The 14776-nt window shown below is 43.4% G+C and overlaps 1 protein-coding gene across 1 annotated transcript in view; it reads left to right on the forward strand.

The window, feature by feature from the left end:
* The window catches only part of LOC138454580 (ATP-binding cassette sub-family C member 12-like), a 392790-nt gene that overhangs the window by 370292 nt on the left and 7722 nt on the right, over positions 1-14776 (forward strand). The window contains exon 13 of the mRNA XM_069607051.1: positions 2053-2166. Within this exon, the coding sequence (XP_069463152.1) occupies positions 2053-2166 (114 nt within the window). The remainder of the gene's footprint in view (positions 1-2052; positions 2167-14776) is intronic.

The following is a 14776-nucleotide window of genomic DNA, read 5'->3' on the forward strand; positions in this document are numbered from 1 at the left end:
AGGTGAGTACTAAAAATGCAGTCTTTGTTAAGAGGCTTCTGAGACCCTGATGGGATCAATAAAAAATGTCTACATTCAGGAAATACTTAGGGAGGTTTTCCCCATAGGAAATAACAGGACACATCCTGTAGGGAATCCACTGTTATGGGATTAAGTAAGGTAAATACCAGATCAACCCCACAAGTACAACCACAAAAGCAACCAACTCCAGGGAAGACCAAAGGGTACCCTCCCAAGAAGAGTTCCGGCTTTAGGTTTATGACCCCCAACTCGAAGAGGGATATAATCAGAACAGGGAAACCTTCCATGAAAGTCAATGGTAAAGCGCAGTGTGGGGGCCTTGACCACTCAACATTCCCAGACTCAGCGGACACCTGAAGACAACTCCCATCCCAAGGAAGGTTCCAACTTTAGGTTCATGACCCCCAACTCGAAAAGAGATATAATCAGAGCAGGGAGGTCTTCAACGTAAGTCAATGTTAACAGTGGTGGACTTGACCACTCAAAATTCACAAACTCAGGGAATAACTACAGAATAAACCAAGGGTCAAGAACTCACAGTGATTGGTACTGTGGACTTGGTTCAGGAATGAAAGGAGAATCTTGTAAGTACACTGCTTTCTTTACAGTTCTAGAAAAGGCATTCAGTAGCCAGGGAATTGCTATTAGGACCAGCAACACCCCCAGATGGATGAAAAGATAAATACATCATGTACCCAAGAGGACAACCCCATCATGCAGAAGCAGCAGCAATGACAGAGAAGGCACCAGGATGATGGAGGAACACAATCAAGGGGAAAGAGGCGACAGACGCCAGCAAAGAATGTCCAATGACAAAAGCAATGGATGGAGGCCACTCACATAGCGCAAGATGGAGCTGGGGTGGGATAGTGGTGACTCATCCAGGACAGGGAGATTACCCACCTCAAAGCTCTTGGACCAGGAGAATTTTGCAAGAAGGCAGCAGAGCAAAAGCCAGGAAATGGTCCCAGATGAGACAGGAAGTCCAGCCCGCAAGGCTTCCACCAATCCATCTAAGAATTCATCCAGCAATTCAGTTAAGAATCTGAGGAATGCATGGGGTCTCTTACTGAGACCACATTCACTTAGAGGCTGGGCTGGCCAAAGCCTGTCCCCCAAGCTGAATTTTGGGCACTGATACCCAGTACTTGCTTGGAATCCTCATTCTTGACTGTCAGAAGGCCCGGTGAAGCCTGCGTCCTGCTACTCCCTGTGACTGTTCCCCCTGTTCTTCTGTCACTACCGCCTACCCCCACTTCCTACTAGTCTCTCCTCCTTCGCTCTCCTGGGCCTCTGCATGCAGCCCCTACCCCGCTTGTGACTCCTAGATAAGGCAGGGTGAGGTTTATCCCGCTCTCCATTGCCGACCTATTTCTCTGACACCGTGGCTTTACACATCACGTCCTTCCACTGTAGCTTCCCCTAGCTTGCCTATTTACTGTGCTGATGGAAACTGTTGCTTCTTACATTAAGGGTTTTTCTGGAAAAGGCATCTGGGCCAACCATGGGTGCTAAAAGCCTACCATCCACAGGGTTGGAATTCTCAGGCATTTGGTGCCCAAAGCCACCCTTAACAGCCTTAGTTCACTTTAGATGCTAAGTTAGGCTTTCCAGGCCAATGCCTGGAAATTACACCTGCCCCCAACCCCAGGCACTAAAGCTTAATTAATATTACAGATTATTATTTAAACTTTTTGATGCCACTTGCTTTAATGTAACCATGGTCAAAATACACATGACATGACGTGCTGTGGTGCCATCAGGGTAAAAGGTTGCATGCTGCCACTTCCTATGATGCCATCAGGCGTGTGATGCTATTTCTGCTACCATGCCATTATGGTGATTGTACATCCCTGATATTGGGTTTGTTCATTTGCAACAGTAGTTATCCTAAAATAAAAAATGTGTGTCTTGAAGTGTTGTCAACGGCTACAAAATGTACCACTTGAATCAATTCTTACCTAAGGCCAATCAGATCATGGGTGGCTTTTGATCATAGAAAGCATTAACAATTTTGTCACCTCTCTCTAGATTGCCCAACTTCCAGACAAGTTGCAAGCAGAAGTTGTAGAAAATGGCGAGAACTTTTCTGTGGGACAACGGCAGCTTCTTTGCATGGCACGAGCTTTGCTCCGGGACTCAAAGGTAAGAAAAAATGAATGGGCGATATTACTTCTTTTGGCTTCTTTCACCTACGGGCGTAATCAGCTATGCTTCCAACACATATGAGGTAACATTGAGTCCTTCAAGTCTGCAAAAAAGATTTGCTTTGATTTCTACCACTCTGTTAAAGGGTTCTTACCACTTTACCCTGCACTAAAGAGAATGCTTCCTCATGGCACCACTGCCCACATTTTCAAATAGATAAGCTGCAGCAACACTTTGCAGGGTGTCTGTGGATGCACAGTAATTGTGTGTCTACTTAGTTATTAGGCCTTACATAGCAACAAACAATTTTGTATCTGTATTCTTTTTCTATGAAGCATGTCCTGATCGAGAGAACAATGAAATTCTGCACAATAATTGAGAGACCACTTTCATAATCTCACTGGAGGAATAGGGAATGATAAGAACAATGTATAAGGACGTGGTAGCAAGGGATGTTGCCTGACAGTGTTCTTCAGCAGGAATGGATGAGGTCCCCCTTGAATAGTTGAAGCGCTTAGCAAAAATGGCCTTGATATTGACTTGGATGGAGGTTTGATGTTAAATTTGGTTATTTTCCGGTTCCAGTGCATGGATCTGGAGTTGAAGGCTGCCTATGTATATTCCAATCCACCAATCAATTTATCTGTTAGTCTACTTTGGTGTATTTTCTGAAACTTAGTGAGTCATCATGTAAACATTAAATGCATGCTCCTGTCATTGGAAGTTGTAAGATAGTTCCATTAAATATGCCAAACTTGCCTTTTGACATGTGTCCCTTGTGCATTTGGAAATTGGGAGGATTGAGCCAAAAGAAGAGAAACCCTTATCAAATAAGACATTGAACGTCTGGCTTATCTTTGACCAGAATGGGCCATGAGACAATTATGAGCAAGTACTGGATTTTAAGAAGTTTCCAAGAAATAATACAGTACACATTAAGCCGAAAGGAAGAACCAAATGTATATACCCTACTACAAATACCCAAATACCCCAGAACTAGTCATACGTGAACCATCCCTTTTGGAGAAATTGAAAACATTCAGCACATGCCCCTAAAAATTCCTAGGGAGAAAGAAGAACTAGAAAGGAATATAGACAATGGTTTCAGGGAGGATAGAGATCAGGGATGACATGTAGAATACAGGAATCATCTGTGTCCAAATTAACCATATAGATCAAGGAACAGACCCCATAGGTCTAGAAACTTCTACAGGTCCTTTCTGCTCTTGCAAATGACTCAAAAAAAAGTCAAAAGTCATAATCAAATAGTCTAATCAGATCCTCAATCCAGTCATCTATGGATAAACAACATGGAGATTCCAAAGCATGCAGGATCATTTTCTTCACCAGAATACAACTGCAAAGCAGCCACGCTGTCTTAGTATAACCTAGATCTCATAATGGTGTGTCATTCCCTATTATAAAAAGGGAACCATCCATTGGCACATCAACTCCAAGTACAAAATTCAGTCTTTCTGACACCCCTTTCAAAAACTCTATTGCCTTGCCACAAAACCAGATCATATGGCTCAGGGTTCCATTATCTTGCTCGCATTTCTAACATGTGTAATTCTCACTAAGGTGTCTTCGAAACATTTGTTACAGCATCCAATGCGTCATGTACAGTAGCTTAATTTGGGAGGCTCGTAGACGCCAACCCATAGATGTCAGACGAATATTGTTAAAGCATCTTTTCCATCTTCCAATGACTCCCTATTCCAAAATGGTAGTTGCTCAGTATCTTCCTTGCCACTCATCGCTAGCATCTATAAAATGAGGCAGCCGGTGGGTAGCACCCGCACACACCTCTAAGTGTGACCAGGCTATATTTTGAGTAATTGGCCGTGGTTCCTGTTCAATCTTTCCTCCCAAATACCTCTTAGTTGTCTCTATTCTGTGTACTGCAGTTCTGCAAGTCATATCTTTCACACAAGTTATACAGGATCCCTCTGCTGTCATCAAGTACATCTTTTATATAACATATTTGACCCGGGTAATAGTTTGGCTAGAATATGCAGTCCCTGTGTATGAGGTTTCTGCATATCGAGGCATCTGGGAATATGTAGGGATCAGAACCTACCCTGTGTGAGATTGTGCAACAGCTTTCACGTAAGAAATGGTACCCAGTCAATTTATCGAAGACATTACAGCGTAGTACATTTCAGAGTGGACCATAATCCTGAAAAACACAGCAAACATTAGATAAATATATAAAGGGTAGTGGGGTAAAGGGTTAAAATGAGTTGGGATGGGGTCATGTTGGCGTTATAAGGCTAAAAAATGAGGGTGCATGGGGGGGGAACCCACCAAATAAAAGAAATAAACAATTTGTGTTTTTCTGTCTTTTGGCCGTTATGAAAATGTACCACTCTGTAATGTCCGTCCTTAAGAATCACATACAATCGTAAGAATTCAGTGAACAGATTCATGTCCCATATGTTCTTAGATGATATAGTAATCAGCTCCTTAAGTTCCAGCTGTGTACATTGGTTTGTTTCAGTGTTTGCCCATATGTCAGTTTCCGATATCGTCATCCTGCAAATATGCCTCAAAGAAAAAGCCAGGTGATAATTAGAAAGGTTTGTTACATTCATGCCCCCTAATCATATTGGTAGTAGCAGCTTCCACAGTGCTAATCCCACAAGTATTTCTGCATCCAGGTGTCCACCTCTTTCAACAGATTTGTTGGTGCCATGAGAGGGAGCATGGAAAGGACATAATTGATCCTAGGTGCTGCGTTCATTTTAATGCAGTTAACCTTCCTCCACTACCAGACTCTTATCAATGTTGGGGGAGAAGTGGTATTTTCTGCCCCCTTACCACATGGATGGATCTCGCGTATGCTAAAGGGGGAGACGCCCCCCCTCTCTCCTACGTGTAGTCTGTATTAATCACCCTCTAATTACTAACAAAAGGCAAACCTTATTGAAACTCAGAGACTCCATCTTGTGACATGCCAGACGCCATCTATTACTAGGCCAAAAATGATCTCTAGAAACCGGTCTCTCCCCTGCCCAGTGCATCGCGCAAGCAGCCCACGCCACCCCTGCCTCCTGCCAGCTGCACACAAGCCCTGTTCTCACAGAAGTCCAGCCATTCATTGTCGCAACAGTTAGTATCACCCAGGGGGAAGATGAGCTCACTGCACTGTGTGAGACCGGAGCTGGCCCAGCCCAAGAACCCATTCATCTCCACTAACCCGCCTATACTCCCTCGACCCCCACCCCGACAGGCTATAGTCCACTGGACCTATGCCCCACTGCTCTGTTTGATCCAGATGCACATCTGACCCCTCAGAGTGACCAGAGGAGGACACCCGCCATAGTCCTAATCCCATGCACCAAAATATCCTCCACAGGAACAACACATGTCCGTTCGTATCATGAGGCATCAGGTAGATCAAAACCCCAAAGACGGGGTGCAGGGGGCATAATGCCTGTATAACTTGTCAGTGAAATTTGAAAGCACCCCATTCTCTGTAGTTAAAGTAACTACTTAACACACTGCTGAACCTCTTCTGTAGCCTTGAACAGTTGTAACAAGTACTGAATTTTCCTTTTAATTGAGCACTGCTTATCTTGCTTTGTATCTCTGCTCTTAAAGGTATTCTTGTTTTGTTTTGCCATACATCTTTTCACTGTTTACTTATTTCTTGTCATAGCTATTGCTTGCCTCTTTACACTTGCAACTGTAACACTTCTCTTTCTATTCAATGTTACTTCAATGCTAAGTCAATGCGCTTCAAATTGTGCCACAAATACGAAATTTCTAACTGCTTATCATGCGTTTTGATCTTGAAAACGGAATGCTGCTTTTTCACTCGGTCTGCACATGGATTTGCGCGGATGCGTTACCTTAATCTGTCATGCTGCCGCAGGAACGCATAGTGAAAGGAACTGCTTCCTTCACTTCTAGTCCGCTACACTCTGTAACCCCTGATTAACGCCCCTCAGCTGATTCATTAAGAATTACGCCACTCAGCTGTAAAGGATTCACTTGATGCGCGCCTTTCACACCATCACGCTGCCTTAGGCCGTATGGTCTTTTTCTCTAGAACAGCCCGGATCACTATGCGCTTGCAATTGCATTTGCATACGAACAATGCTTCCTGATCTCACGCGTTTGTCGGCTTGAAAGGGAGTAACTTCTACACTGACGCACGCACAGTGAGAAATCCAACTTGACTCTTACAATACCTTTCAGTTATATCCTAAAGTTACTTTTACTTGAGAATTAAGCTACACAGTTGTAGAAAATACTGTCTTTGCTATTCCTCTATGCACTTCACAATAACGTTGTGCACACAACTTCAAATTCAAAACTGAACTGTAATTACTTTCTTGAATCTTTGACTTTTTGATAACCTTCAGTCACTTATCTGAATAACAACATTCCTGGCTCTTTCTGGGGGTCTTGTCTCTGGATATAAGATTCCTTTTCCTCTGGTAAATCTTGCTTAGTCTGATGCTGTGACCACAACTGAACAGATCTTGAATGAAAGGCAGTTTAGAACCTCTCCTGAGGTTCCAAACTTCATCACAATAGTCCTTGACCAATTACTGCTGTACAGGAAGTACAGCATCTTGAGCTGGGACAATAGTAGGTGGCTGAAATGACGATTAGGTTAAGGAAATGAAATTTGAACCAATAGACCTTCCCTAGCAGCAACAAACACTATTGGCAATTAATAATTCCTAACCTAACGGCTTCTGTTACCCAGGGACCTGACATATGGACAGTTGGGCATCCGCCATTTTGGGGAATCGGTTAAAGGAAAAATAAACATATATATCACCGCCGTAAAATAAAATAGTATAAAGAAAGAATATGTCATTCAGTAATTATTCAACAAAAATCACCCCATGTTAACGGTCAGGACTGGCTTACACATACACATGCTTGCTGTGGATCCTGGGTGAATTTCACTCCATCATGCAGAAACATTGTCAGTGTTGCAGGTCTCAGCAGGGTCATCTTGATTTTGAGGTCTTTAGCAATCCATGTAGCCTCTCCAAAAGCTTTTCTTTTAGCAGCCACTTCTTTCGGAAAGTCTGGGTATATCTGTATGGGATTACCACAATGATCCTGACTCTCTGGCTTTGCAAAATGTAATGTCCTTTACAGAGGATTTTTCTAAAGAAACAATCATTTGTCTGCCCTGAAGGCTGTACCGGGCTTATCTTTAATCACGGTGCTGCCTCCCAAGCAGTCTGACAACACTAGCACTACCAGGTCATTCACGTCAGTTAGCATGTCTTCAGATTAAGGCACAACAAGCAAACAGAGATTGTTATTTCTGCCTTTGATCTCTAAGTGAGAGCTTTTTAGTTGCCTTAGCTCCCAGAGACCTCACTTTTCAGGCTCACTGATCTCAACTCTTATCATTTAGTCATTAAGTGCTGTCTTCATCTCACCTACATCACCGGCAACCTGCTTCAGAAGAGTGAAGATGTCCAATGGACTAAGTGCTTCCTCTTCATTTGTTCCATGGTCAGACACTAGCTTAGGTTTCTTGGAGGAGGGGTTGTCCGGTGTATCAATCCTCTTCTTATTAGACATTACACCTCATTGTGTCAACTAATACCCAATTAGAAGTCCAATGTAAGGGCCACAGGATCAGCCAGAGTGGCGGGCAGGAGCTAGCTGCTTAAACTGATGCTGGTTCAGTGGACATTCCAGAACCTCATGTGCCTATTTTTATCAATTTCCAAGACTAGAAATAGAATGTTTTTCTAATTAAGGTGTTCCTCAGTATTTGTGCGTTCCCACTGATGGGTTGCAGGGAGACCTTGGCCTTTCCTTCCACTTCTCCACCTATGCCATCCATATCTATCTGGGGAGTAGGAGCCTTCAGAACTCTTTCTCCAAAGCTTCCAGAGGCCTGAATATGCAAAAGAAGAAGAGGTGCAAAGGTACACTTATCTTCTCCAAAGTCAAACCCCTGTCACTGGTGAGGATCCTGCAACGTTTGCTCTCCAGAAGGTAGATGAATTCACATTTGAACCTCCACTGTCCTCACATCCTCCTCCTATGCACTTGTAGCATTGCTCAATCAAAGTCCTGGTGTTAGGCAGCGGTGAGTAGCCTTCCTGTGAGAGCCAAAGATCTTGGCAATGTGGAGGGTGCAGGGTGCTCATATTCGGTATTCAGTGTACTGTTCTAGAGGCAAGCTGCACTGCCCTGCCAGAAGCTCAATGGTCTGGATGTGTCTGGTAAGGTGGGTATGCACTGCAGGCACTTGTTACTCATACTCAATTGGTGCAGTAGTGTGTCCGCCACTGACAGGCTTTACGTTGTGGAACGTTCAGTGACAGGATGGGACAACGCAGATGTTCTAGGGCCACTGCGGCACATCGCGTGCAATAAGGAACATCTCAAAGAAACAAGGCCAAGCTCCAGATTGCCCAGAACAATGCCCTAAGGGCCGCAACTGGCATTTCACGCAGGGAACACATCTCAAAGGATAGGAGGCAGGCACACTGGCTACCGATTGTCAGGGTCCGGCTTGAACGAATTCCACAGGAGCTGATGCTGGCCCCACAGACCCTCACTAGGAGTTCACCTCTCAACCCTAAAGTAAAGCTGAGTTGAGAACCCCAAGAAAGGGGAATTTGGATAAAATAACAACGGAGACACTGCAGCCCTGCAACCGTCTGGTAGGCTCTGGTATCTGTAGTAAACAAATACACTTAGTTACTTATAATGTAGACTTCTTATCTTAAATTATTTTGGAAACAACTCTAACTTCTTTACCTCTTAAACCTCTGTTTAAGACTTAGAGGTGAATTATCTGCATGGAGAATAGAACAGTTGTAGTACTTTAGAGCATAATGTCACTAGCCATTCAAGTCTCTTTAGAATCCTAAGTAATGACTCTTGCAAGCAGTTCACTGACTTAGATATTCTTGTTTGCTCCTTAAGAACATTAAACTCTATGAGATTTGAGTTTTAAATGCTTTTAAAAACAATGCAGTCTTTTCTAATGAAGTATTGAATTCCATTTGCGTGAAGGTTAATTAAATGAAACTCGTTAACTTTCTTGAATGCTGCTGCTCCTGCGTCTGCGTGTGAATCTTTCCTTTTTACAAGTGCGAACATTTTGGGATGAACACGCAAATTCACAAGGCGTGAAAATTGTCCTTGCGCTGAAAAAATCACATACGCACCGTATTAAAGAGAAAACACGTACATGCGCTAAAAGCACACGCGCACCTTAAATAATTCACGTACGCATGTAAAACGTGCACGCGATTAAAAATCAAACGCGCACCGTAATAAAGAGAAAACACGTACACGCGCTAAAAGCACACACGCATCTTAACTAATTCACGTACGCATGTAAAACATGCACGCGATGAAAAATCACACGCAACGTAAAAATGGCCTTGCACTCTATCACAACCAAACACCAGCTCTCATACAACTAAAAACAACTCGCGCTCTGTAAAAATGGGCTCACTCTCTATCGCTCTGCATGCCCGCGCGCTCCCATAACGACGTTGCTGAAGTCACGAGGCCTCGCGCGCGCGCTAAACAGTCTTGAAACACTTTCCATGTAATTTATAACCTTAAAACTTGCGCGCACAGTCTTTACACTTGTCTGCTTACTGTATTTAAAATGCAAACTTCTCTCAGTTAATTTTAAACTTCTTAACACTTTAACTTCTTATTAGAAAAGTGGAAATTCTCAGTGAAAAGCTTTAAAAAGAACGATCCCACCTTAGGTCTTCTTGTTCACTCTGGCTCAGCAAACGATTCTCTTACTTCTCTGGTAAATCTTCTGAACTCTGAAAGGCCTTACTTAAGGAGCTTAACAAATGTACAACCAGCCACTGAATTTCTTTGGATGAAAGGCAGTTTAGAATCTTGCTCACCTCACAAGAATCAAACCCATTGTCCTTTCCACCAATCAGGCAAACCAAACATATCATTGTTCCTTTAACCAATCAGATAAAGTTTCTTTCTCTCCATCTTGACTTGGGCAAGCACAATGTTAATTATATGTACAAACTCTTTCTGATTACTAATCCAGCCAGCCCTGACAGTACCCCCCTCTTCAAAGCCCTATCTCAGGGCCTGGCTTAGCAGGGAACTTTTTGTGAAATTGTCTTATCAATTGAGGGGCATGCACATCTGTTTGATCCTCTCAAGATCTTTCCTCAGGCCTGTATCCCCTCCAGTCAATAAGATACTGCAAAGTACCTCTAACAATCCTAGAATTGAACATTTCATTTTCTTAACTTCAAACTCTTCTTCATTTTCCTCTGTGTAGACTGCTGGTGGTGGTTTTCCCAATCTAGTTCCTGACACACAAGGTTTCACCAAACTGACATGAAATGTAGGGTGACTTTTGATACTTGGGGGTAATTTCAGTCTGATTGCTACAAGATTTATTATTCTTTCTATTTCAAATGGACCAATAAATCTCGGACTAAATTTAGTTCTTCCCTTTAGACGTAGGTTTTTTGTGGACAACCAAACTTTTTGACCCACCTGATAATGTGGTGCTTTTTGACGTTTTCTATCAGCAAATGTCTTAAACCGTAATTTACTTTTCTCTAAAGTTTCTTTAGCTTTCACTAAACCATCTCTAATACAAGTCATTCGCTGCTCAACCTCCGGATTGGAATACTCAGATGGCAACACTTCTTTCAAAAATCGTGGATGGAAGCCATAATTACTAAAAAATGGAGAATACTTAGTAGAATCCTTGACAGAATTGTTATAGCTAAACTCTGCCAACCAAAGAAGATCTACCCAACTCCCTTTTTCCTGCCAAAAAGCTCTAATATATTTTTCTAACTCCTGATCGACTCGTTCTGTCTGGCCGCTGGTCTGTGGATGATAACCTGAAGAAAGCTTTACCTCAATCCCCAACTCTGTACAGAAAGCTTGCCAAAACTTAGAAATGAACTGAGACCCCCGATCTGATACAATTTTTGTTGGTAGACCATGCAATCGCACCACTTCTTTCAAAAAACTCTTTGCCAGATTCCTTGCAGAAGCCTCTCCATTCATGGGAATGAAATGCCCAGCTTTGGTCAGTAAATCCACAACTACTAATACTGTAGTGTAACCTTGATCTTTAGGAAGATCTACAATATAATCCATAGAGATTGTAAACCAAGGACTAGGGGGTACTGGTAACGGATTAAGTAACCCAGATGGTTTTCCTCCTCCTGCCTTCACTCGAGCACAGACTTCACATGTTTTCACATAGTCTTCAATATCTTGTTTCATCTCTTTCCACCAAAACTTCCTTTCTACCAATTCAATTGTCTTACGAATTCCAGGGTGACCCACCAACTCTGATTCATGACATTCTTGCAAAATTTCCTTTTGCAGTTCTTTACTTAGAAAGTAAATTTTAGAATGGACACATGGAAATCCATCAATCAAATGCCTTCCAGAATCCTCCGCTAGCCAAGATTGAATTGCCTCTTTTGGTAATTCCTTTTGAATTTTCTGTAGAAGCAGATTCTCTTCCTTTGTAGTACTGAGAATAAATCTAGCTTCTGCAATCACTGGCTCTGGTTGTCAAGAATGGCACTCTGTCAAGAGTGGCACAGGGTACCCAGGTAGGTTTTGGGTGGCTGTGCTGAAGTAAGGTAGCAGATAAGCACACACAGTAGTAAGTTCAACAAGAAAGAAGAATAGGAAACTGTAGCTGTGAGCCAAAAGGGGCAAAAGATACAAAGGTACAAACAAACTGGATTCCCTCTTGGGGTGTATGCTGAAATGGGAAAGAGTGTTACACGAACCTTAGGAAACTCCAGCCTTCTGCACAGATTGCTATAACAGAGGCCCACACTGTATGCTCATGGCTGGGAACAACAGCAGTGGGTGTCTGTAACACTGAAAACGGGACAAGGGAAGGGGCAGAGGTTGCCTGCCGGAAACCAACAGGCAAGCTCTGTACAAAGGGATTACATAAGACACATGAGAAGACAAGAACATATATATCCAGCGAAAAGGAAGTCAATGAGCAATCTAGCAGGAGGAAATGAAGGAAAGGCAGTTAGACTGAAGTAGATAACCTAAGGTGGAGTACAGAGGACTCAAGGGAGCAGCAGTCAGGAAAACAGAAGGGCTGCAAAGTAGGAAGCAGGTCTGCAGTCAAGAGTGGCACTAGGTGCAGGCAAACTGTAGTGGACTGCGGAGGACTGTAGTAGGCTGCAAGGCAGGGAGTCCAGAAGAACAGGACAGAGAGAGATTAGTAGTAGGCGACAGACAGAGAGCCCAAAAGAATAGGGCCGTGAGGTAGGGAGCCCAGAGGAGCAGGGCCGTAGGTAGCTAAGTGTAATACAGGCTGTAAGGCAGAGGCGTGTACAAGCTGCAAGGCGGGGAGCCCAGAGGACAAGGGCTGTAGGCAGCGGAGGGAGACAGGCTGCAAGGAAGGAGCCCAGAGGACACGGGCTGTAGGCAGCGGAGGGAGCAGGCTGCAAGAAAGGAGCCCAGAGGACAAGGGCTGTAGGCAGCAAAGAGGTGCAGGCTGCAAGGTAGGGAGCCCAGAGGACAAGGGCTGTAGGCAGCCGGAGTAAGGTAGGCTGTAGGCAGGGAGCCCAGAGGACAAGGACTGTAAGCAGCCGGATTGAGGCAGGCTGCAGGGCAGGGAGCCCAGAGGACAAGGACCGTAGGCAGCCGGAGTGAGGCAGGCTGCAGGGCAGGGAGCCCAGAGGATAAGGACCGTAGGCAGCCGGAGTGAGGCAGGCTTCAGGGCAGGGAGCCCAGAGGACAAGGGCTGTAGATAGAAGGCAGCGGAGCGAGATCGGCTGCAAGGCAGGGAGCCCGGAAAGGGCACTGGATCAAAACAGGATAATGCAGGAACAGGAACAGCATACAAAGTAGCGGGTCAAGGCAAACAGGAGCGGAGAGATCTCAAGATGCAAGACAGTGTGCTCCTGCAGGCAGCTGCTTATATACAGCTCTGCCCTGTTCTGAGGCAGGCTAATTGACAGCACCTGTCGCAGCACACCTGAAGACAATCTGCCTCCTCCCCCTCTGGTCCTGAGCAGGTGGAAGCAGCAGTGGCCGCTAGGGCTTCTGGGGATTGTGGTCCCAATAACGATGAATGAGAATAGCCAGGAATTGAGGACTGCAGCCAGGTGCATTATGGTAAATGTAGTTAATTGAATAAAATAAGAAAGAACCAAAGTTGAGCAAATGGAAATAAAAGACCAAGGTGTAAAAAGGAGTTATTCAAGGAGTATTAGGAGGATAAATGAGTACCAAATAGTCCATGATGGTTGCCAATGCGTGCGCCAGCGGCGCAGGCATGACACTGGTAATAATTGATGTTCTACCTCTTCCGAAGAACTTTGTCGCGATAAAGCATCCGCTTTACCGTTTAACCGCCCAGGCTTGAATGTTATCACAAAATCGTATTCTGAAAAGAAGAGTGACCACCTAAGTTGTCGAGGTGATAGTGTTCAAGCTGATTTCAAAAACAGAAGATTTCTATGATCGGTTAAAGCGGTTACTGTGAATCTTGCTCCTAACAGATAATAACTTAATTCCTGAAATGCCTTCTTGATTGCCAGGAGTTCTCTATCAGTAATGGTGTAGTTCACTTCTGCTGGAAGCAATTTCTTGGATAGATAGGCCACAGGATGCAACTGCCCAGTTTCAGGATGCCTTTGAGAAAGCACAGCTCCAACTGCAACATTAGAAATATCTGCCTCAACAAAAAACGGTTGAGAAGGATCTGGGTGTAATAAGATTGGTCCAGATGTAAAACAGTTCTTCAATATTTTAAAAGCTTGATCCGCTTCATCCTTCCACTCAAATTTCATTCCTTTCTTCAATAATTTGGTGAAAGGAGAAACAGTTTGAGAGAAATCTTTAATGAACCTCCTGTAAAAATTTGCAAAACCCAAGAAGCTTTGAATATCTTTAACACAAGTTGGAATTGGCCACTGTTCAACTGCTTTAATTTTCTTCATATCCATTTCCAAACCTTTGGGAGAAATAATAAAACCTAAAAATTCCACTTCCATGGTATGAAATTGGCTCTTTTCTAATTTAGCAAATAATGTATTCTCCCTTAGTCGCGGTAACACTTTCTTGACATGTTCTTCATGTTGTAGTAGATCTTTAGAGTAAATGAGAATGTCATCAATGTATACTACTACAAAGATGTCAATAAAATCTCTCAATACCTCATTTATAAAAAATTGAAAGGCAGCGGGAGCGTTACACAATCCGAATGGTATTACTTGATATTCAAAAAGACCAAATTTTGTTCTAAATGCCGTTTTCCATTCATCACCTTAACGTACCCGCACCAAATGCAAGCAGTTCACTGACTTAGATATTCTTGTTTGCTCCTTAAGAACATTAAACTCTATGAGATTTGAGTTTTAAATGCTTTTAAAAACAATGGAGTCTTTTCTAATGAAGTATTGAATTCCATTTGCGTGAAGGTTACTTAAATGAAACTCGTTAACTTTCTTGAATGCTGCTGCTCCTGCGTCTGCGTGTGAATCTTTCCTTTTTACAAGTGCAAAAGTTTTGGGATGAACACACGAATTCACAAGGCGTGAAAATTGTCCTCGCGCTGAAAAAATCACACGCGCCCCGTATTAAAGAGAAAACACGTACACGCGCT

This window comes from Ambystoma mexicanum, chromosome 1p, assembly GCF_040938575.1.
Source record: "Ambystoma mexicanum isolate Mex_15411 chromosome 1p, UKY_AmexF1_1, whole genome shotgun sequence".
In the NCBI taxonomy this organism is placed as follows: domain Eukaryota; kingdom Metazoa; phylum Chordata; class Amphibia; order Caudata; family Ambystomatidae; genus Ambystoma; species Ambystoma mexicanum.